The 22,102-nt window shown below is 48.0% G+C and overlaps 2 protein-coding genes across 4 annotated transcripts in view; one reads left to right on the top strand and one right to left on the bottom strand.

The window, feature by feature from the left end:
* LOC144125879 (uncharacterized) overlaps nt 1-5,047 on the top strand; it is a 61,593-nt gene extending 56,546 nt beyond the window's left edge. For all 3 annotated transcript variants that reach the window (XM_077659655.1, XM_077659656.1, XM_077659654.1), the window contains 3 exons: nt 496-639; nt 3,471-3,740; nt 4,307-5,047. In XM_077659655.1, coding sequence (XP_077515781.1) covers nt 496-639; nt 3,471-3,740; nt 4,307-4,532 — 640 coding nt within the window. In that variant the 3' untranslated portion in view covers nt 4,533-5,047. The remainder of the gene's footprint in view (nt 1-495; nt 640-3,470; nt 3,741-4,306) is intronic.
* Nucleotides 5,045-22,102, bottom strand: part of LOC144125880 (transport and Golgi organization protein 2 homolog) — a 52,859-nt gene continuing 35,801 nt past the window's right edge. Inside the window, exons 2-7 of the mRNA XM_077659657.1 lie at nt 15,158-15,286; nt 13,441-13,555; nt 12,581-12,654; nt 11,908-12,064; nt 10,556-10,666; nt 5,045-6,437 (exon numbers count right to left, since the gene is read on the bottom strand). Coding sequence (XP_077515783.1) covers nt 6,281-6,437; nt 10,556-10,666; nt 11,908-12,064; nt 12,581-12,654; nt 13,441-13,555; nt 15,158-15,286 — 743 coding nt within the window. The 3' untranslated portion in view covers nt 5,045-6,280. The remainder of the gene's footprint in view (nt 6,438-10,555; nt 10,667-11,907; nt 12,065-12,580; nt 12,655-13,440; nt 13,556-15,157; nt 15,287-22,102) is intronic.

The following is a 22,102-nucleotide window of genomic DNA, read 5'->3' as shown; positions in this document are numbered from 1 at the left end:
AGAAGAAAAGTGTGGTATTGCACATATGTTTTATGTAAATTGCTGCCTCAAACTGTGAACAAGTGGATGTGGCATAGTGAATAGCTCTGCCATTTTGATTACAATTTCGTATTCTGCATGTTGCGCCTATCTGCAACGCCACAGCAACTGAGGAACTTAGTTAAGAGGGGCTAAGGCACTGAAAACTTCTAAAGAGGCGATTTACTAATGGTGAAGAGATCACAAGCACACAAAGCAGTTAATGCAGATAGGGCAGGTTGGGAACAACCAACGAGCGCAGACAACTCAATCGGGAGGCCCGTGCACGGGTGATGAGCGATGACAGAGTGCGGCTGATGCTTTGTCTTCATAGTCTTCCTTTCATTGTGCACTGCGGGTGGCACTGTGGACACTGCTGCTGCCGGCATGAAACTGAGTATAAGAGCTAACACTATAAAATGAAAAGCGCCCCGCCCACACTGCTGGATATCACAGCAGACTGCTGTTTCTTGACAGGGGTAAGAAGCCAAAAGCTCCTGTCAAGGTTGAGGGCACGCCAAGCCGACGTTCGCTCATTATGAAGGAGAGCTGGCGCAGGCGAAAAGCAGCCTGGCTTTCAGCTGCTGAGAATTCTTTGGCGGCTGCTTTTCGGCCTGGAAGGTATGCTGTGGTCTTTATCTTTTTTCTTTGGGCTTTCCTCAAAAGTTTGGTTAAGGTACTTTCTGATGGACTCAAAGGGGCACTGCAATATTTTTGTCATACATATGGCATTTTTGTGTTCATGCCAACTTAACGAAAAGAGAACCCAAAGTTCAGCTTTGAAAGATTAGCATCTCAAACTGTCACTAAATTCAGCCTTAAATTTTTGTCGATAACACAGCTTGGTTAAAGTGTAGGAGTAGATGTGTGGCCACATCCATCAAGACATTTGGTAACGACTCAGTCAAGTGAATTCATCAGAGAACACTATTGGTTACGTTTAGCACTATTTTGATTGGCAAGTCCCACCAAAAGGGGGAGAAACTGCGCTGCGACTGCTACCAAGATATGAACCTGTGAAATGTCTCTTACGTCATATGCTTCCATTTATCCTGAGAAAAAGCCATTCCGCATAGCAGTTTCAAAAGTGTAATCCAAGCATAAGCACCTTTTTAGGTTGTTCACTCTTTCTTCCTGACTGGTGAGGTCGCAATGTCTCGAGAGGGCATTTCAGAGCCTGGAGGACGGTTAGAAGTACAAGATGCCAGGCAGCTTCATTTTCATTAGTTTCTGCAGTTTTGCTAAGAGCTTGGACAGTTGCATGTAATAAAAATGACTTAACACCATCTATGTCACATGGGGGTGTAAATGGAGAAGGAAATCAAGTTCATTTGTAATTTTCTCAGCTGCGTATTCGCTACCTTGTGCAGAAAAGAAAAAAGGCTGTCAGTGTAGTACTAGTAAGTTCTTGTTTCGGGGGGTAGATGTTTTTTTTTATTGTGTCAAAACATTTTTGAACTAAAACATTTTTCTGCACAGCTGTTAGTCATAGGAATTTTGGAACATTTTGTGGAGCTGACACATTTTAGCAATTTTTTCTTTCGTGTTATAACCATCTTTCATTTTTTTGTTCCTAAATATTTCCTAAATATTTGGTTTACAATTCCTGTTGTGCTTTGAAACTCCCGACTTATTTCTTATATGTTGATACTCAAAAACATTGAGTATTTTCGTAGATGTTTGATGTGTGTATAATTTCTAGTATTTTCCACCAAAAATATTAGGAGAAAAAAAGCTTTTGTACTACCTCCAAGAAATGGGCTTTTTCTATGAGGCATCAAACTTTGTAGCTTGAGTTACTGATAAGCTATTGGAATGATACTTAAGGTCCTTCAGGCAATAAAAAATTTCATAGGCAATAAAATATTTCATAGATTACAGAATTCTGAAATTTTTCAATTTTCACATCAGTGCAAGATCATGTATTTGCTATTATTTTTATCAGCTTTTGTATTTTACAAAAAAATTATACATATCAACCCAACATTTCTGTTTGCAGGCATATTAGAGAAATACATTATTTGGCTCAATTTTTGTATGTTTCATGTTTTATCAGAATTTAGATCATGTGCACCTCACGGGGTCATGAAGAATGTTCGTATCATCCAAAACGAGCAAAAAATTGTATGCACAATTTATGCAAATCTTTTTTCACGTGACAGGATTTACTTAGGGCCATGCGCCCCCACTCAGCGTGTACTGCGCGACTGCCGATTGCGATGTTGGCTATGTACTGGCAGCAATACTTGGTGCTTGAGGGTGGGGTTGCAGCTTGAGTGTATCATCCACAGTAGGGCAGGGGGTTGGTTGTTCCTAACATCAAAATTTTCGCCCATTGCTCACAATGCACTCTGGCCAGGGCACTTTATGAATTCGTATCAACCAGAATGATACCAAGATTGTACTGCAGTGTAACTATGGTACTGTAAACTTTCAGTAAAACAGCTAAACTGAACGTGCTCAAAGTGCTCGCTTTCCACTCGGGGGAAGATAAAATTATTAAAGGATAAGATCAAAAGAAGTTAAGGAGATTTATAGGGCTTGTATAAGAGCTAGGGCGTGTACGTAACATTCACTACATGTTCAATGACCCCTGCACCATTCAAGCAGTGATGACCCAATATGAATTGCACAGATTAGCATTGATATTTGCCATTCTATACAAAAAATGCATTGCTGGATATTTGCTTTGTCTGTACCTTTAATTCATATATGCCTAGCATCCTACTTGTAAGACATTTTTTCACGCAGTAATGCTAGAAATTTACTGTGTAAAAGCTTGTGCCCGCTAGCGTAGGTTCAAGAGGCCCTGAATTTTTTCTGTGCAAGGGTTGTGTTGCGTGCGTTCAGAAAGATCAACCAGCCTTCTCTGGACGCCATTTCCACATTCGACTCCATAAAGTACACTGTGATTCTGCAAGAAAGCAAACAATTTTTGCATGTTCTCATAATAAAACTGCTGTGCGTAATAAAATAATGCCATTTTAAAGTCAGTGTAAAATGTTTGATAATTATTGCATGTAACCAGTAGCGAATTTATCTAGTATCCTACATTGCAGGACAACTCAAAAGTCGGTTTTAAGAGAAATATTTCCACCAATGAAAGAATGATTCTGAATTCAGCAGAGAACTAAACATCTTATATCAAGAAACAGTTGAATTTTTTTTAATTTCTTAAGTTTTGGCATATAGCGGTTTGTGCAGCAATCATCTTGCACTATTTGTACTCATGTGTTTATATGTCCAGAAGTCTAATTTTATTATCACAAGAGAGACTCAACAGAATTCCCTTGTGGTCTAAATTTTCTTACAATGTATTGTAACACTTTCCTTCATGCCACAGTGCAAGCTAAGGCTTATTCATTCCAACAAGCATTTCTGCCCCTCACAAGCTCCACTTGGGGATTGCAAGGGGCACAAAGTGGGAGTGCGGCTGTTTCTTTTTATTGCAGTACGTCAGCCAACAAGGACCCCACCTCCAGTGGCAACAGCAGCATTGTTGTGAAAGAAGAGCCCGTGGAGCCTGAGGAGCCCGTGCCTCACAACAGCAGCATCAGTGGCAACAGCGGCATTGTTGTAAAAAAGGAGCCTGAGGAGCCTGCGGTGCCTGGGGAGCCTGGGCCAGCTGAAGAGAGCACTCAGTACCTGGCACGAACAAGGGCACTGCGGAGGTGCCGTCAGTACCGGCAGAATTTAATAGCTCAGGCGGACTTCCAGCAGAGGTATTGTAACCTATGAGGTTACTGCTTGGTGGCGTACTGCGGCCTGTAAGGTACCATTTTGTACAATGCCCTAACCCTTTTCTGTTTTTCTGAATGCCAGTCAGGTAAGCATGTGCAAGAGTTACAGAAGGCTTTGCTGTTGTGCACTCTTCCAGGCTTTTCAAAATCTAATGCTTTTGGGCCATGTGGAGCATGATTTGTCAATTTTGACTCTTGCTTTTGCTGCTGCTGTTGTGACTACACAGCATTATCCTCATAGCCTGGTTGAGTGCAACAGAAAGATGCCTAGGTCTTGTGTCATGCAGATAGCATTTGCATTTTGTTCGCACACACTGTGTACAAACGGCTTCTATCTTCTCGAGAAATGTATGTGATATGCCTCCAATTCAATTGAAATTGCTTCTTGATGTGAAAAAATCGCTTGTCAGCAGTGCCACAGAGATGGCTGTGACAAATGTAGAGCTTTGTTTGAAGCTCACTGTGTGGCTTCTAGTGTGTGTGACTGCTGAATTGCAGCGTGGTTGTGCGAGACTGGCTTCAAAGCATCGAAATTCTTGCCATTGCAGTTCTCGTCCCTTGCGCCACTACAATGCTCGGGGGATCCACATAACGGGCAACAAGGACATGTGCGACTGCCTGCGCTTGGAATGCCCTGGCTGCCACTTTCCGTGCCCAAAGTGTGGCTCATCGAAATGTGGAGATGAGTGTCGATGCAACCGAAACTACACCTATGAGCAGATTGAGATTGATGGACGCCCCGGTATTGTCTATGTGAACCCACTGTTGTCTTAAAAGGCCCACATCCACCTCTCATTTACGCTCAGTTGTAGGTCATCCCCGCGAAGCATATTTTGCTTGTTCACACCAAAGTTCCAAGAGCAGCCACAGAGAATTTTGTGCATGGTTGCAGCTTATGTTGCATCTAACATTTATGCTGTAAAGACACCCAAGAAAAGTGTGTATAGTTGTCTTTTTCAGTGGTTGAAGCAGTCCACTGGTTCAAACCAGTCTTTCTCTCAGTCGGATTTGAATGGTGTGGAACATTTTGTAAACCTCTGGATTAAACTAATTTTCTATTATTTGTACAAGACTTTGTGAATAGTAGTGCTGAATTTCTCTGCAAAGAATGATTTGGCACACTGCAAGAATAGAGATTGTTGCTGCTTGCCAAAGAATGGGGCCCTTTACTGCTCACAACATTTTGCTGCTTGCTTTTCAAACTTCGCTGGCTCAGTAGCCCTCCGAGTAAAGCTGTGCATCATTTTCGGTTTGCTTAAAGGTAAAAAGAATAAACATGGGGCTTATGACTGGGAGATGTTTATTGCACAATGGACAACAAAATGTGTATCAGCTTGTCAAATTGGCTTCCATGCACAGTTCTTTGACTGTGGAGCCATGTCTGACAGGCTTGTGTGGCTTGGGGATTTTACAGCATCATGTTTGCGATGATAGCAGGCAGCACTGGCTGCACTGGACTGAAGAATGCAGAGGAGTTTCCCTGTGTGCCTTGGTCCACCTTTCTTGAGGTCATTTGACTCTGTGTACACAATACCTCACTGCATGCTGGTGCAGACAGTGGTATTAGATTTCATTTTCTCTAGTGCAATAGTCTGTAGGAAAAAAGTGGGAACCAGGTACCATGCAGTGTTTTTTTTGTCTGGTAGTAGTTGGCAGCCATTGCAGCTAAAAGGCCACATGTAGGCTACTGGGACAGGATGTTTCTGGTCATGGCAGCTAGTAAGCGGCATTTGTTTGTGCCACCACATTTAATAAATGGCAGAATGGTGCACCCATAGTAAAAAATAGATTAAGAGAGCTACTGTAGGTTCGAAGTATGCTAATCGTGGCTACTTCGTGCAACATAAGCTGCAATTTACTGCTAAAAAGCTGCTCTAAAAAAAAGCTATGGATGATGCTTTCCATTGACAGTACTGGTTGCTAGTATACATTCTGCCAGACAGTATTTACTTGGTTAAGTCTACCTGCTACATGCAGTCCTGTATTGGATTCCTCCCAAGAGGCTCGAGAAAAATTTTCAATAAAGCTTATTCTCTCTCGTCAAATCTTTCCTATAAAATCTTGGCACATGTTAACTAGTATGCAGTCTATGTCAAATAGAGTTTGCCTTTTATGCTCGAATGCAAAATGTAAATCCACGGAGGTACTGTTCAGAAACACCAAGGGCACTGACTGAGATGCATTCGAGTGCCTGGCATACGTCCTGCAGTGATTTTCGGATTTGTAATGTTGACTGGAGGGCATTTTCACTCCTTTGTGCCCACTCGAGTACACATGCAAGCTTGCAGACTCCATGTGCTGGCCTCGCACGTCACCTTACCGCTCAAAGCTGCAGTTGATGCATGATATTTGGTTTAGCTTTTCGTGCTGCCGAGCTGGCAGTCAGCGTAACTGCGTCCCTTTCGAGCATGTAGCACGGCAGTCTTCCTGTGGTGCCCGTCTGCATGGAGCAGGTGCCGAGCAAACGAGCTATATGCGACATAAATACGCGAATAAAAAATCCAGTAGCGTTGCGATCGAGCTCAGAGCCTCGAGACAAGCGAGCCGGGCTCCTGGATTCCGAACTGCAGCCGCGTCGTGACCCAGGGCTCGTTGCCGTTGAGGTCTATGGGCTGCTGCATGGTACGCTCGATGTAGTCCACGCAGCCCCTCGCATCCACCAGGATCACGCTGTGCGTCCTGCATGGAAGAAGTTGGCAACAGCATAAACTCCGTATTTTCCATTCTTCAGACTGCGAGGATAGACTCTGACTGCGTCCAAGAGGAGGAGGGTAAGTCCACTAACACGAGCGACACCCTAACAAATGCCAGAAGGTTTAAGGCGGAGCTGCATGTAAGCGAAAACTAGCGCAAAGGCGACGGCAGGAAGCGGCGCCGTCACTTGCCTCGTCACTCGGATCTGCACTCAAAATTACGCTCGTCGCCTGGAAGTCTCCTATGTGATTAACCAATGAGGCCACCACTGGCCGTTTCTGATTTGTCGCACTGCTTTCCCCCCCCCCCAAGATCTGTCTTCCCCTCAATAAGCGCGCCGTCTTGGTCATCGCTGCCATAGAGAAACTTTGTCACTTATAGGTACTTGGTACTTTAGATACTACGATCATTTAAGTAATGAGAACAATCTGCTTGTCGACTACGGAGGGCTAAACAGTTGGAGCGGGCGCGCTGTAGGGAGATACGAGTGTCGGTCCGCGAGTACCGTTGCTTGCGGTGTATATACGTGCAGAATCGCTCGCGGCGCGTATTCTCGCTTGCATACTATAGTTCACTCACAACCAGGTTGCGGTGACAGTTTACGGAAGTTTTTTACGAAGCCGGAGTGTGCAAGCACCGACCGAAAACACACTCGGAAAATTGCGCTCGTCGCCCTTAAGTCCCCTACGCGATTAACCAACCTGGCCACCGCTGGCCGTTTCCGGTTTGTCACACAAGTCTTCCCCTAAGATCTGTCTTCGCCTCAACAAGTGTATCGTCTTGGTCATCGCTGCCGTAGAGAAAATATTTTCTTTGATGTAGCTGTGAGGCAGACCTGCAACATTTAACTAATGAGAACAAACCGTGTCCGTCCACCTATCCGCTTGAATCCGTGATGTTACTTCGTCTCTGCAAGCACACCGGCTTGGTCATCGCCGCTGCCGCTACACCGCCGCCATAGAGAAAATGTTTTTGCCCTGGCTATAAGGCACACCCACAAAATTTGAGAGAGCAGGTTACGGGCTTGTTTACGAAGCAAGCACTGAGACTGCTGTGCACGTCGCCTGTCGCTTTTTCGGGGTTGCCCACTAAGGGACGGAGCAAAAGACTGCGGAAGTCGTCGCGTCCTTCTTTTGTAGCGAGAGCTGCCCTTCAGCGTGGCGGCGCCGCCACGTGGTGCGTAGTTGGTCACGTGGTGCTGAGCAGCTGATGGCGGCGCGCCAAGTGGAGGGGGGGAGTAGAGAGGAGGGGAGAGTGAATCACATACAGGGACAAAGTTTAAGAAGGAACGCCCAGCGAAACGGAGAGGCGAAAGACTGACTTTGCAATTCGACTGAGCGAGTTCCACTCGGCCAGCTGTAGCTATCGCATCACTCCAGGTTTAACCAGAGCTAAACCACAGCCATTTTTAGCGCACATGGAGCTCAGTCTTTAGTATGGAGTTTCACTACGCTCATCTGCCGCAATACAAAGGCACCGCCAACCACCCGTTTGTGTAATACCGGTCCCTCCTTTCTCTTCCCGATCTTCCCAGAAGCCATGCCCTGATCCCAAGGCCTCGACCCTGACATCCAGCACCTGTTCTCGGCACGGTACAAACTTCGCTGTGCCTTCCGACCCTTGCCCACAAAATCTTGCTTCTCCTCGCAGTACATTTGAGGTTCCCGTCGAGAGGTGGTTCCTGTGCGCTTCCTTTTCCTAACTATTATCTTCACCTCCTCCATTTCGTCAAACCGATAAGCGGCGGGGCTGTTCCTTTTAAGCTTCCCCATTTTCTTTGTCCCCTTAAATTTAAGCTAAGCTTTCCCCATAGGCCGGTAGTACAGTATTGGTCTGATGGTTTTTCTTACTGTGCTACATGAAACGGTCACCGATTGCAGCTTCATGGCGGTGGAATTAAGACTCCCATGCGCCGTGCGATGTCTGCGCACGTTAAAGAACCCTAGGTCGTGTATATAAATCCGGAGCCCTCCTCTACGCAGTCTCTCGTAGCGCATGTGCAGCGTCGGGACGTTAAGCATCACATAACCGTACCATACCACTGAAGGCGAATTTATCGGCAGCAGTCGGTCTGCAGAAATTGCACGATAGGTCATTACATTCTCATTACGCCACCTAGCGCTCCCAACAGCGCCACCACCACAAAATGGGTGCTTTGATATGAAGAACGCCCCCTGACCTCAATAGGAAAGTAATATACTTATTTTCCGTGCAGGTTGTAGGATTATATATGCATATGTATAGGTATGAAACTGTGTGGGCACTGCCTCCTCTATTGTGAGAACTGGGCGTGCCTGAGAAACGTGTGTACATAGCGAGTGAAGACGTGAGTGCACTACACAGGAAAATGATAGCTTCGTTGTTCGCTCCATGGTGATCGAGGCAAAGAATATGCAGTAATTGATTAAGGCACATTTAATTGGACGAGTGGACACCCCGGACAGTTCCACTTGTGGCATGACCGAGAGTGGGGCATGTGTCTGTGGTTTGTCTGGTATATGCGCGCCAAAGACTAACGTTGCCTGCTTCCTTGAAGCGTTTGGACAGCAGGCCACTCTCTGAGGGGTTACTACTAGGCGCTTAGCCGCAGAATTGGTCAGCAGCCCAGAAATTGCGGGCGTTTTCGCGTTTTTTGAGTGACATGGACCTCGACTCACGGTTGTGATGCCATAAAAGGTGCGTGCACAGACTCTCATCTCCCTTCTCGCCGCATAGTCTCCCATTACGACCCTCTTTCTTCTCCTCCTCCCCTTCCCCAGTGCAGAGTAGCAGATCTCAATCTTTCTGGCCGACCTCTCTGCCTTCGTTTCATTAAATTTATCTGTCTTGGCACGGTTTCTGCATGTGCTTGTGACCGTTTAATTTGTTTGCATTCAAATGTGTTTTTCACCAAAGCTTAACTTGGAGATGTTTTTATAGTATTGGATCTTTCCGAATCTTCCTGTTAAAGTCCATGCCAGAATCGGCTGTAGGTACCCCTCGGGTGTATCGCTCAGTTTGCTCATTCATACGTGAATCCATTCAAAACGCGAGCTCATGTTCGTGTATGAAGTCAGTACACAGGTAAATGTTCAGAGCGCAGTATAGCTAGTGTCTCCTGGCTTGACAGTTTTCGTGGTAGTGACACGGTGGCGCTGATGGGTGTCTGCACAACACGCTCGTCGCATGGTGTGTCGTTATCTCTGTGTCCTCTTGAGTTAAACGTTGATTTTAAGTCTGTGTGGCCCCGTGTACGTGGTGTCCTGTGTTACGTTACTTTTCTGTCGCAAGAGTTTGAGTCTTCTACTGTAGCTATTGGGCGTGCACTAATATTAGTTTTATTTCTCGCTTTGCATAGTCTTGGACTGAATGCAGCTAGTGATTTGGCCCTTGCCCTTGACCGCCGCTCGCTAACTCGTGAATTTGGCATCGTCACTCGCGAATTTAACGCGATGAAGAGATTTGGAGCAGAAACATGAACTCCCGTTAACCCAGTCAACAGAACGGTTTCTGTCGTCACAACAGATTTTCTGTAAATGTTTTCGGCCAAAATCTTGCAGTAACAGAAATGTTCGTAGGAACAACAGAACTGTGTAGTTACTACAAAAAAGTACTACAGATTGCAGAAAAGTACTACAGACGTAGTACGGGAAAGTACTACAGAAAAAACTAAAAACAAAAATTTAGTTGCGACTACAAAATATTAGTCTTATTCTGACGTGGTTCTGTGGTTTCTTTTGAGTGGGAAATTATTTTTCCTACGCCAACAGTTCCCCCTTTTTTCCGGCACACTGCTGCAACGTCAGTCCGATTTGTCGTATTTGCTTTAGCGGCCCAAACAGCTAGGAGTAAATAACCAGCCGTCAACATTGTAGAGGCTAACTTTGAATTACATACGCTGCGCGCTTCTCTGAGTGACCGTGACCTAGCTGAGCTGCCTACGCTACGTACGCGGAGGTAAACGCCTGCTGGACATCAAAGCGCGAAAGTTTTTGCCGACGCCGTGTCTGACGAGGAACCTTGCTCGTCGCACCAGCCTTCATATTTCCATCATCTTGAGTCGGCAGAACGACTCTGCGACAAACGCCGCTTGCTGTACGCGCTCGCACGGAGGTGACCCTAACCTGGATCCGTAGTACTCGTCCTCGACCCGGACGAATACGGAGCTGAGGCTTCGCAGCGACTCTTCGGACCTGCCCTCGGCGTCCTTCAGCAGCTGGTCGTCGGGAAAGTACCTGCGTCGGGAAAGGGCACGGCACAGCGGATTCGACGGTGGTCGAAGTACCACACTGCTGCGGGTCCGCCAAGCGCGCATCCATCGATCCAGAAAATGCGTGTGCACTCTCAGCTTCTGCCTTCAGCCAGATTGGCGCCAGCGTAGGTAAAAATGCGTTAGAAAATCTTAATGCGCACATGAAACGCAGTCAAGGGCGCGTGCGCGCAGGGTTGAAGTTTGAGATGCTAACTGCAAGAAAAAGTGGTGACAAGGCGATAATCTACCTACGGCTAATGTATGCATCTACGGCTGCGTGCTGCAGAGGGCAGGGAAATGCAGGTCCGTCTGAGTAGAATGCATCGTCACCATGTAAGGGGTAAAGAATGAACGAATGTTGAAGTAATCGAGCTGTCCAAATACATTGTCGTACATTTTCCGCTTTACCTCTGTCGTGACGCGTTCAAGCGCCTGCTGCGCATGTGATGTGTATCTCTGTACCAGTTGACTACCGTAGCAACCATGAGGACGATTTCAAGTGTGAGCAGGATTCTTTAGGTCCGTGCCAGTATCACAGCCTTTTGTGGTCATACGGAAAACTGTCGCGTTGGCTGAAGCTCCTTTGCTGGGGTTTACAAAACAAAGATCAAGCGTAATGAAAGTGGCTTGCCATTGATAATTTAAGCAGCAGGGTGTAATATTCAGCCAGTGTAATTACGGCGCAATGCATGTACTGCCATTTAGCACACAGCTGTGTTCGGGTTTCTGATAGGTAGCGCGAGTTAAGCCGTGCATTTTTAAAATGCATGGTAGAGGTGTGGGGTACTTTTGTTCATGCTTCTTTAAAACAGCGCAAAGCGTCGCATACGAAGACACAAGGGGACACATACGGCGCTGTATGTGCCCCCTTGTGTCTTCTTCCGCACCCTTTGCGCTGTTCTAAAAAACAAGCAACGCAACTTTATTTTAATCCCTCAAAGGCCACGCAGTTGCGAAGCATTACATGCGGGGATAGGGTAACTTACATAGTAAGGTCGCCACAACAGAAATGTGGAACGCTCTCTTCGTAAAGGTGCTTTTAACGCAGTGAGTTATAGTCGGATAGTCGAATATCGGGAGATAATTAAAACTTGAAATTATACACACGCAAGAGAACTCCCTCATATCTGTGTATCGGCTATGGAGTAGCTATGTCGAGGTGCAAAATACGGGTCAATGTGAAAAACTGCACCCCAGTTAGCGGACAAGATGGGATATACGCACTCGGTGCTGTTGTTCATCATGGCGATGAGCTCGTCGACGAGTGCCTGCTTTCGGCCGGCCTTGCCCTGTCGCAGCACAATGTCGCCGAACTGCGCCCGTGACTCGACCACCTTGCGCCATGGCCGCAGCGGGTTGCTGTTGCCGAACGCGTGGAAGCCTGCGCGGCAGGGACGCCAAGTGTACTGTTGTGTGTGCTGTTGTGTATGCTGACGCCCTCTGCAGCGCCCTCACTGCACTGGGAGCTAGCGGACGCCCATTTCCATTCCGTGGCTCGTTTTAAGAACTACGCGGTACGTTTAATAGTACTGAATCATATGAAGCGTCATGGTCCGTGCTCAAAACAGCTGCTCAAAATCGTGGAGGTGTGGAATATAGCGGGGCCAGCGATGTTTGGTAAAGTGGCAGGTGAAGCATCTGTGTCGCAAAGCATATGCAGCGTGTCGCTTTGTCCTTTCAGTCTAGCACGTGGCACACGGTTATGGGTACCTATGAAGTATGTTTCAATGCGGGAAAAAATCTCGTAACGGGATTGCGCTTTGGGGGCAGAATTTGCAAAGCATTGCATCTGCAGTGAGGTGGGCTCTGAAGCGTGTTATACTTCTGTCCGCGTGGGTATGGTGCGCGCATGCACGTCTCCAAGTAATGATGGCTGAATTGCGCGGCGTGCACTCACCAGGTTTCAGGTGCACCGGAGGAGAGTCGAGGGCGTTCGTGTAGCAGCAGGCTTGAATGTCCTGCCGGGCTGGGCTGCGTAACGGGAAGTGCACTCTTACCACAGTAACGCGAGCCATGCACCGCTTCTCGGCAGAACCGAAGGCTATGGATACACACTAATGTATTACCCAGTGCTGTTTCCAACTTATGTCGTGTTTTTGCCGACGGCAAAATTTTCGCACACTAGGTCAATTCTGCTTACAACTGTCGGGTAACTCTGAGCGTGTAGGCGATGCATTAAGCGCTGACGTGTTCGTTCTCTATACGCTAAAGTTACTGTCATTGTAGTCCGATATGGGTACTCGAGTGATTAATTCTTCGTGTACAGTTAGTTAAACCGCGCTTGGACGCAGGGACCGTATCATCGCTCGCTGCTCGACTTCATTAAATCGGTCAACCTTTTTTGTTCATTTAACTATCATTTTCTTTAAACCATCATTACGTACCCTTTGTGCCCTGAGGCAAGAGATACCGCTTGAAAAATATAATGAGCTCAAAAAGGTGCCGTGAGCTCACGCGGACAGTTTCTGTCTTTAGTGCTGGCGCGCTCTTGCTTTGCGTATTTTACCTGTTCGTGAGCTCTACAGGTGCTGCTTTGCTAGAGCCAGGCAACAATACGGCCTGGAAATGTTCGACATACACTCACTCATCCAGATATGAGTGTATTTTATTGCAATACCTTGGCAAGTGTACGTTTACTATTTTAGTAGTCGCTGCACTCGCGGGTTACGGTAGAGGACTGGCAGCGTCCTGTAAGAGCACTTAGCCGCTGCCTGTGGAGGCTATTGGTCCCTGCTGATGTTCGAAAGCGGCGCTAACCTGATATCCAGCGTGACGAGGAGGAACCTGTCGTAGTCGCTGGCTTTCCTTCTGAGGTCGCGCAGGTAGCTCATGCCGTCCTGGCCGCCTTCCAGGTACCGAACCGCCAGGTGACCTGCGGGTCAGCACTTTCCAGCTTAACGCTTGGGTAGCCCCACTACCCTCGGGCTGAGCTCTCGCACCGCTGTTTACCAATGGGTCCAGCATAAGCGCGCCACCAGTGAAATGACGTGGTCGTAGTAACCTTTGATACCGCGTTTTATAAATGCAGGAACCCATCTGACGTGAACCAGTTAAGCGGTCTCCGCGCGGCTAAGAAAGGGGGAAAGAGAAATAGTCACGTCTTTAAAGACCTGTTATGTTATGTTATGTTTCCTGCTATGTTAGGACACATTTCCTAGCCTCTTATGTTTTGATGTGAACTGTAACATGCTTGTCTGTCAGCCTGTGAGTAGGACATCCAGCCAGCCAGACATTTGGCCTGTCAGTGGGCCACCACTCGGTCGCTCATTCCTAACAGGCCAAATCAGCTGATCGTTGTGACCCTTACAAACGTGATGCTGACAATCTGCTAAGTCTTACGAATATACTTAACGGTCAGGCAGCAAAACTTATATCACTATCAGGTATGTCCAGCCCTATCGGACGACATAAGAAGTGCGTGACTGCACTAGCCTTCCGCTGATTTACTTCGGTTAATTGAATATGTTCGCTTAATTCGATCGTACAGTGTTACTGTCAGCCTCACGCCCTCTCCTCCTTGACTGGAGTTTTTCACACAGCTGGATTACTTATTACTGTATCGTCATCATAGAGTGGTAGGGAGTATGCTGTAGTGGCATAATGACGTGAGCTTCGAGCTTACGCGCTGAACACGTGGTATACAGTTAAATCTCATGCTTATTGTGACCGCTTTGTTAGCATCGCAGCCTCCTCGTCGAATTTAGTGGGAGCAAAAGTGAACAGAACTCTCTTCTGTTGTTTGAACGGCACACCGCGCGACCATAAACAAAATTTTTGAAAAGAATCTTGCATGCGAAACAGGACGACGCCCGGAAGACTACATGCTCACGTCTGTGTGTGTCAGCGCTGCGGCTGCGCACTAGCACGCGGCTACGCCTGCTCGATAGGGCGCACGTTGTAAGAGCTACAGGCGGCAGCACCGTGCCTCGTTATCATAGTTTCCACTTGCACGATTGGTTGAAATTTAATCCGATGCACGCTATAGCTGGGTGCAACTCAAGAACATAGCTGCTAATGTCCCTCAAAGGAAGCCCTCCAACCAATGGCGTAGACCGAGTGTCATGACGTCGCCGTTAATCCGGCTAGTCCGTGGTTAATTCCCTTGCACTTGCCGGCCCCCAGATGTTAAGTTAGGAGGTACAAGATGATTAACCTTGACAACATGACAATCGGTCAGCGCAATTGGCTGGACGTCCTCCTTTTAGGGGACGTCAGCCACTTCGTTCTTGAGTTGTATTCGACTACAAAGACGCACTGTTATGTGACGAAGAGTTCACAACGGCAAAGGCGAAGATATATTGCAATGCAGCTTCCATCTGCTCGCGGAAGACTGGCGCGAGAGAAAGGCACTGTAGAAGAATGGCCCATATGTGGCCCATGCATAGTCGGGCCACGTGGAAGTGATGGGACCGCGGCCGACGCATTGATACATACACAACGCGCATGCGCGGTCGCAGATGCTGAAGCAGCTTACCTCGGGGAAGTTTTTCGTCCCCGGTGATCTCGTCGAGGGGCTGGATAATGTTCAGCAGGGATGCCACCTTGCCGGAGATGTTCATGCCCAGCCATGTGCCTCCAACCTTGCCTTCCTCCAGGTCCATCGCTGCACCGACGTAGGGCATTCGCTGAACTGTACACTCCGCAGTTGGGGTGCTTAATTTCCTATGCCTCAGATTAAAGCATGGCATCGTGAATTTCACTCTTCAGGACTCTGTCAGTAAATCACGCTGACAAGTAGGAATACCGACATGGCTTCCTATAGTAAATAGGGGACCCAAATTATGCCTTTATGTCAAGCGTGCGAAATAAAAAAAGAAAAATAACAAAAGGTTATCGCAAGGCACGCGTTTTGAAGTCTAAAGAGTGTCAGAGAAGCTATCGGTATCGTCAAATGTGAGAATTTTTTGCTTTTCGGGCACCGTTTTGGTTTTACGTGTTTCAGCGCGCACAGACATTCACCCTTACGCGTTTTGCGCGGTATTCTTAGGTTAGTGCATGTAGATGCGACATGCATCACGGGCAAGTGTGGCAATGCTTTTCGTGTTAGCCGGCTAATCTTCACGGCAACCTGACCCTCACATGGGCGGTGTCAGCTCATGCTCGGGCTGCACAGCTCCAAACGCGTTACGTCGCTGTAACGCGTGACGCCCGTTTTGTGAGGTACGTTAGTCTACGCCGTCATTCAGGTACATCCAAAATGAGAACATGAAGCTACTCGTCGAGGGTTGAATATTCAAAAGGCTTCGCCAAGAAAGATATGGCGATATTCCCCCTGTCTGTTCTTAAGATGAGTTGCGCACACAAAAAGACAGACACAGGAAGACGGAAAGCGCAAACTATCAACTATTTGTTGGTAGTTAGCGGCTTTAGTTGATGTTTGCACAGGCTTGATCTGCCATCCTTCTCCCACGTTCCCCCTTTCTTTAAGCAGGGGTGCACACTGCCTATATAAGCCTCGATGCTGATAATAAAAATGAGTTGATAGTTTGCGCTCTTTCCGTCTTCCTGTGCTCTTCCTGTGTCTGCCTTTTTGTGTGCGCAACTCATCTTAAGAACAACCATGAACCAACTAGCCCAACAAGTTCTTCTAAACATCCCCCCTATCCTAGTTGAGGCAAAATTTCAAATAGTGTGAATGAAATTTGAAATTCCACCAGATAACCAGTGGATACCGTCTGGCGGCCAATCGTGGAGAAGCCTTGTTCAGTGGTTCGCGTATTCAGCAGTCTTCTCGTTTCTTCTCAATAAAGAAAAGGTCCGTGCCACTACCAGCGACGCCTCGGTTAAAACGACAGAGTGACACTGACCCCGGAGGTGTTTTCTTTGTCCCCCCCCCCCCCCCCCCTTTCTCTGCAGTGTGGAGGAAAGAAACATGCCAGTCAAGGAAACCAATCAGTGTACGCTGCCAGATCTGAGCAGCGCTTTTCTTTCCTCCTGGGTGATGACCTACTGAGCCGAAGCAGTCGTGGGAGCAAACAAACCAACAAAAAGGTTGAAAAACAAGAGCTCGCGAGTGTTGATTTCCTGAGCGCATCCATTGTTCACTGTCAGTGTCAGCTCGCCATGACAGCTCACATTTGGGCGCGGCCTTTGTTCAAAGCCTTCCCCTCGGGAGACCGGCCGGAGAGGAACCGGATTGATACATTGTGTGCGCGAGCTGGTGTGTATGTGCGTCGAACTGGCTCCGCGGTGCTCCCGCATGCTTCAACAGCAATGCTGCAGTGATAATGCTAATAGCAATGCTAAAGCACACTGTGGCGCACCAATCGCATAGAACGTTGACTTCTCGGTTTATAATCTAGTTTAAAATCCAGTTTGACAAGACACTCCGGAGAACAAGTGGGTACTTTTCAAAAACAAAAAGCACAACCTCATTGAAAGATATATTCCCGCACTTACCGTAACCGAGCGCCTTACATCGCCGTGGTTCAATAGCGCACTAAGGCGCCTTAACAACAAGAATAAAAGGCTTTTTATATCCGCCACGCGAACTGGAAATCCCGGCACATGGCAAAAATATTATGAAGCTGAAAAACGTTATTATAACTCCCAAGTCCTCAAAGCCAAGGATACAGAGTTGCAAGCTTCACCATGACTCACGTCCAACATTCCAGGACAAATATTTTGAATATGAAAAAACAGTAAGGTACTGGCTTATAAATATGGAACGTAATGTTCCATTTTTCCAATATCCAGCAAAATTTTTCTTTTATGGTGTTTCCATCGCTCGCATGGAGCAGTTAAGACTGCCATAGAATACCAGTGGGGAACGTTTTTTAAGGTAACAAAATCGTTAATAGCAAAAAAAAATGCAAGCCTGCCGACGGGAGATCGGCGGATATATTGATTGTTATAGTGAAATCTTACAATATACGAAAAAATTGTACTCGTACACTTTTTCTCGTTCAAAAATGCTTTGGTCCAGAATTGTTTGGTATGAGCTCCCGTGATCTCTCCATTGAGCTCCGCTTTCATCTTCTGCGCACCTGCGCGGATGCCCGTGCTTATCTGATAAGATTGTATACGCCGTCCCAAGGAAGCCCGGTGCACAGCGCTTCCAAATCTGCGGAAACCCAAGGACAGCGATTTCGCGGACAGAATTGGTTCTGCGCGCACTTGGTGTTTTCTGGGCACATCACTGGACCTTCGTTGTTGCGTTTCTATTTTTAGCGCGTGAACTAATCTTACCTCGTTCCTCTGTTTTTCTCCGCTCCCTCCCTGAAAATGTTTTATCTGTTTCCGGCTGCTGATAATACGGCTCGCACAACGAGCTAGAGATCTTCTCTTCCGACTCTCCGGGGTAAGTAAGTACGAAAGTAAGCACGTAAGTAAGCAAGCACCAGCGCAGCTACACGTGGCGCTCGTTGGACTCTGGACGGACGCCACCGTACGTGCTCCAGCGGTCCTTGCATAATGCCCTTCATGGGAGCGGTTTTTGATGTGGCTTGACTGTCGTCGTTCTCTGCGCAGTCAATTAACGCGGAACTTAGCCTTCTACGCAGAGTCGGGTTACGTACTTCCTCGGATCGGGTCTATGGTTCGTGGCAAATTGCCTCTTAGGTGTGCGTAATTAAGCAGTTACGGGCGCGCTGTTTTGCCATTTCTTTTCCAAGGGAGCGCAGAAAGTTGGGCTAGTTGGTTGATATGCATACTGAAGAAGTTGGCGCGGAACAAGACGAGGACAAGCGAGACAAACAAAGACTCACCTTCAGTTGTGAGTAGGCTCGGCTTTGTTTGTCTCGCTTGTTTGTAGTCGTTTTTGCGCGCCAACTTCTTCAGTATGCTTTTCCAAGGGCCACGGAGGGGACATTGTGTTCGCTGCCTAACCAACGAGTCGTGGTTACGTTAAGTTTTTGAAGTGTTAGGCACCGCTTTTGTCAGTGACAGAGCTAACGCTAAAGGTTGCCAGCGAGAATGGGAAGGGGCAGTGTAAAGGTAACGTGTTCGTTTTATGAGGTCGTGGTACTGCGGTTCTCTGACCCAATGGGGAACTAATGCGGTTGCAACTAGTTGGGAGTTATAATAATAATAATTGGTTTTTCGGGGAAAGGAAATGGCGCAGTATCTGTCTCATATATCATTGGACACCTGAACCGCGCCATAAGGGAAGGGGAAATGAGGGAGTGAAAGAAGAAAGAGGTGCCGTAGTGGAGGGCTCCGGGATAATTTCGACCACCTGGGGATCTTTAACGTGCACTGACGTCGCACAGCACACGGGCGCCTTAGCGTTTTTCCTCCATAAAAACGCAGCCGCCGCGGTCGGGTTCGAACCCGGGAACTCCGGATCAGTTGTCGAGCGCCCTAACCACTGAGCCACCGCGGCGGGAGTTATAAGATCATACAAACACGCAGTCTGTATTCACAGTAAATGGCGGTAAATTACTACTTAATTAAGGAACCGCCGATTTCTATCAAACAGCACTGTGGCTAGATATTGTTAGCAGCAAGTTTGACGACTTTTCTAGTGCTGTTGTTAGGAGAGTGCCCCTTATAATTGTGTGTAGAGTCGATGTGGCAACGACTGAAGCGGTGCAATAAAAATGACAGCCCGTGGTTATTATCCGAATACACTGCGCCGCGGTCAAGCGGCTAAAAGCGTGCGAGTGCAGGGCACGACCAATCCCGTTTGCAACTCGTGACATCGTCTCTCAGGTTCGCGGAAACTCGTTTCTTTGCTCGCAGAATCTTATTTTTCGTTGTCGATGACAACGTGCTTAACGGAAAAAATCATCGCATAAAGAAGTGTTGGCAGGCGTCCCCCAGGGATCTGTCCTGAGACGTCTTCTTTTTTTATATATATATTTCTTGGTGGTTATATGAGCAGGTTTCAAGACGTCTCAGATTGTATGGTGACCATTGCTGTCTTTACCGTGATATTAATTGCTTAAATGGTGGTGTTCAATTACAAAGCGATCTGGACTCTCTACTATTGTGGTGCAGAACATGTACTATGACACTGACTTTTTCCAAATGCAATGTTGTCCATTGTACAAAAAACGTCCCCTTCTACATTCTACGTACTCTCTCGATGGCGAAAATATATCACTTGTGTCAAATTACAAATACGTTAATGTTCTGCGTAAAAATGACCTGATCTACACAGCGCAGCTCTTTGACATTTTTTATCGATAAAAAGGGGGGTTTAATGGTTTTTCCACAGGAAGTTTCCCTTAAATCCGCCACTGTAATGTTCCTGTTTTCGTGTGAGGCTGACCTGATTGGCCGGCTCAGAAGCACGAAAACGCTTCGGGGAGTGGCATGTGTAACATGCCTGGGACACCGCACGTCAAGACCGGACGCTTGACTCTGAACCAACTGCGAAGGTGGAATGCTGGTTCGTGTATACGTGGGCGTTATGCCTTGCACGCCATACATCGTAAACGTGCAGCTAATCGAATTACGCTGTCTCAGCACCCATTTTTCATTCGCTGTCTTTTACTGCCCGTCCTCTCTTTCCCAAGTCTTGTGCTGCAGACCAGAGACATGTTCCTCCAACCGAACTCTCCACTCTTTCCCTCGTTAAAACTTTCCCTCTCTCTCTCTCTTTGCATCAGTGATCGGTTCCGGCTTGCCGGAGTTGCGAATGTTGCGAATGCGGCTTATGAGCTTAAAAAGTACGCACCGGTCTCTGCCCTGTCAAGCAGAGACCAACAAACTCCAACGAACGGGCTGTTCATCGTTCCCGGGCAGCGGTCTGAATACATAAGGTCATGTCCCAAGCGGCCAGCTTCCACGCGTACATAGGAGGCGGTGCCGACGTCTATTTGACTCGCGGGTCACGCTTCGTTCGCGGAATTGACCCGCGGGGTGGTCGATGGCGCCTGCCAGGCGTGGCCTGTTGTCGATCTGGGCGCGGTCGTCAAATCAACCCGACACGCAGCGCAAAGGTGTCGCGTTCCGGGGATTCCGTGGCCAAAGACCGCGCACGCTGCCCAGCGTCCGTGTGATTAGGCCTGATCGCCACTGCGGCGGGGCCTTCCTGTCGGAGCTGTTCGCTTCCGTTTGACCCGACCCCGCGTTTCATTCCGCGGAAGCGCGTGGGAGAGGAGCCCGCGAGAAAATAAACACGGCCTCCCCTCATTCGCGGTCGAAATTCGCGCGCACGTCCGGCACGCTAGGCGCGATTCATCACGCCTTCGGCTCGATCGGCGCGTCCTCCTCGCGCGATGCACTCGGGGCTGGCCCGGGAGGGAAACGGCCGTAGATGGACGCCGCCGCCGCAACTAGTCTAGGAAGTCGTTTGTCGCTCTTTGTCGCTGGCAGCTGTTTGCTGTCGCCTTTGGATGTTTACTTGTTTACCGCACGCACTTTCAGCCGCTGCCAGGAAGCGGCCGCCAGTCGATCGAATCGGGGTCAGGCGCTTCCTCGGCTTGAGAGAGATGGCTGCTTGGAATCGCGAGGAGGAGGGGCTCTTCGAACCGACCAAGTGTTTGCCTTTGCCCACTTTGATTGCGAGTGACGTCCGAGAGAGGCTGGAACGAGTCGCACTTGTCTCCGGACGGAGCGTAAAAATAAAGCGCTTCCTGAGAGCGGCGAGTGCTCAAAAGAGCGTCCCGAGGCAGCGGGCGGACCTGCAACATCTCCGAACCGCTGCTTCAGCTGTGGATTTTTCCGTGTTTGCGTAGGCCGTTTCCATTTAACAGGTGGAAAGAAGGAGGGCATTTCGTTTCCTCCTCTCTTTTCTTGCCGCTTCTCTACCCCCCCCCCCCTCTTTTTACTCTGATTTATTTGAGGCTATTCTGACCGCCATGATTGCTGCTCAAGCTGTCGACATGTGTTCTGGCCGTCCCGAGCAGTCGGACGCCTTGGAGGGTCCCGTGCCGGCTGTCCGTCTTCATTCTGCCGCCGTTTCATCCCTTGCCAGGAATACCGGCACTCGACCCGTGCATTTCAGCCATCTGTATACGCGCTTTTAATCGTCCGGAAATGCGCCCTGCGTTATCTTGGATCACCCGCCGCGGTGGCTCAGTGGTTAGAGCGCTCGGCTACTGATCCGGAGTTCCCGGGTTCGAACCCGACCGCGGCGGCTGCGTTTTTACGGAGACAAAACGCTAAGGCGCCCGTGTGTTGTGCGATGTCAGTGCGCGTTAACGATCCCCATGTGGTAGAAATTATACCGGAGCGCTCCACTACGGCACCTCTTTCTTCTTTCACTCCTTCCTTTATCCCCTTACGGCACGGTTCAGGTGTCCGCCAATATATGAGACAGATATGCGCCATTTTTCCGCCAAAACCAATTATTATTATCTTGGATTGCTTGGACGCAATTAATAATACGATACGATACGATATATTTTATTAACTCTCACAAGGTTACATCAGCAACAAGGAGAGAGGACGCAAGGCAGAAAGCTGCGTTGTTGCAGCTTGAGAGACGCACTCACAAACACACACACAAAAAAAACAGTTACAAAGTATC

Source organism: Amblyomma americanum, chromosome 3 (assembly GCF_052857255.1).
Source record: "Amblyomma americanum isolate KBUSLIRL-KWMA chromosome 3, ASM5285725v1, whole genome shotgun sequence".
NCBI lineage: Eukaryota > Metazoa > Arthropoda > Arachnida > Ixodida > Ixodidae > Amblyomma > Amblyomma americanum.
This window is presented reverse-complemented; position numbering and strand designations above follow the sequence as displayed.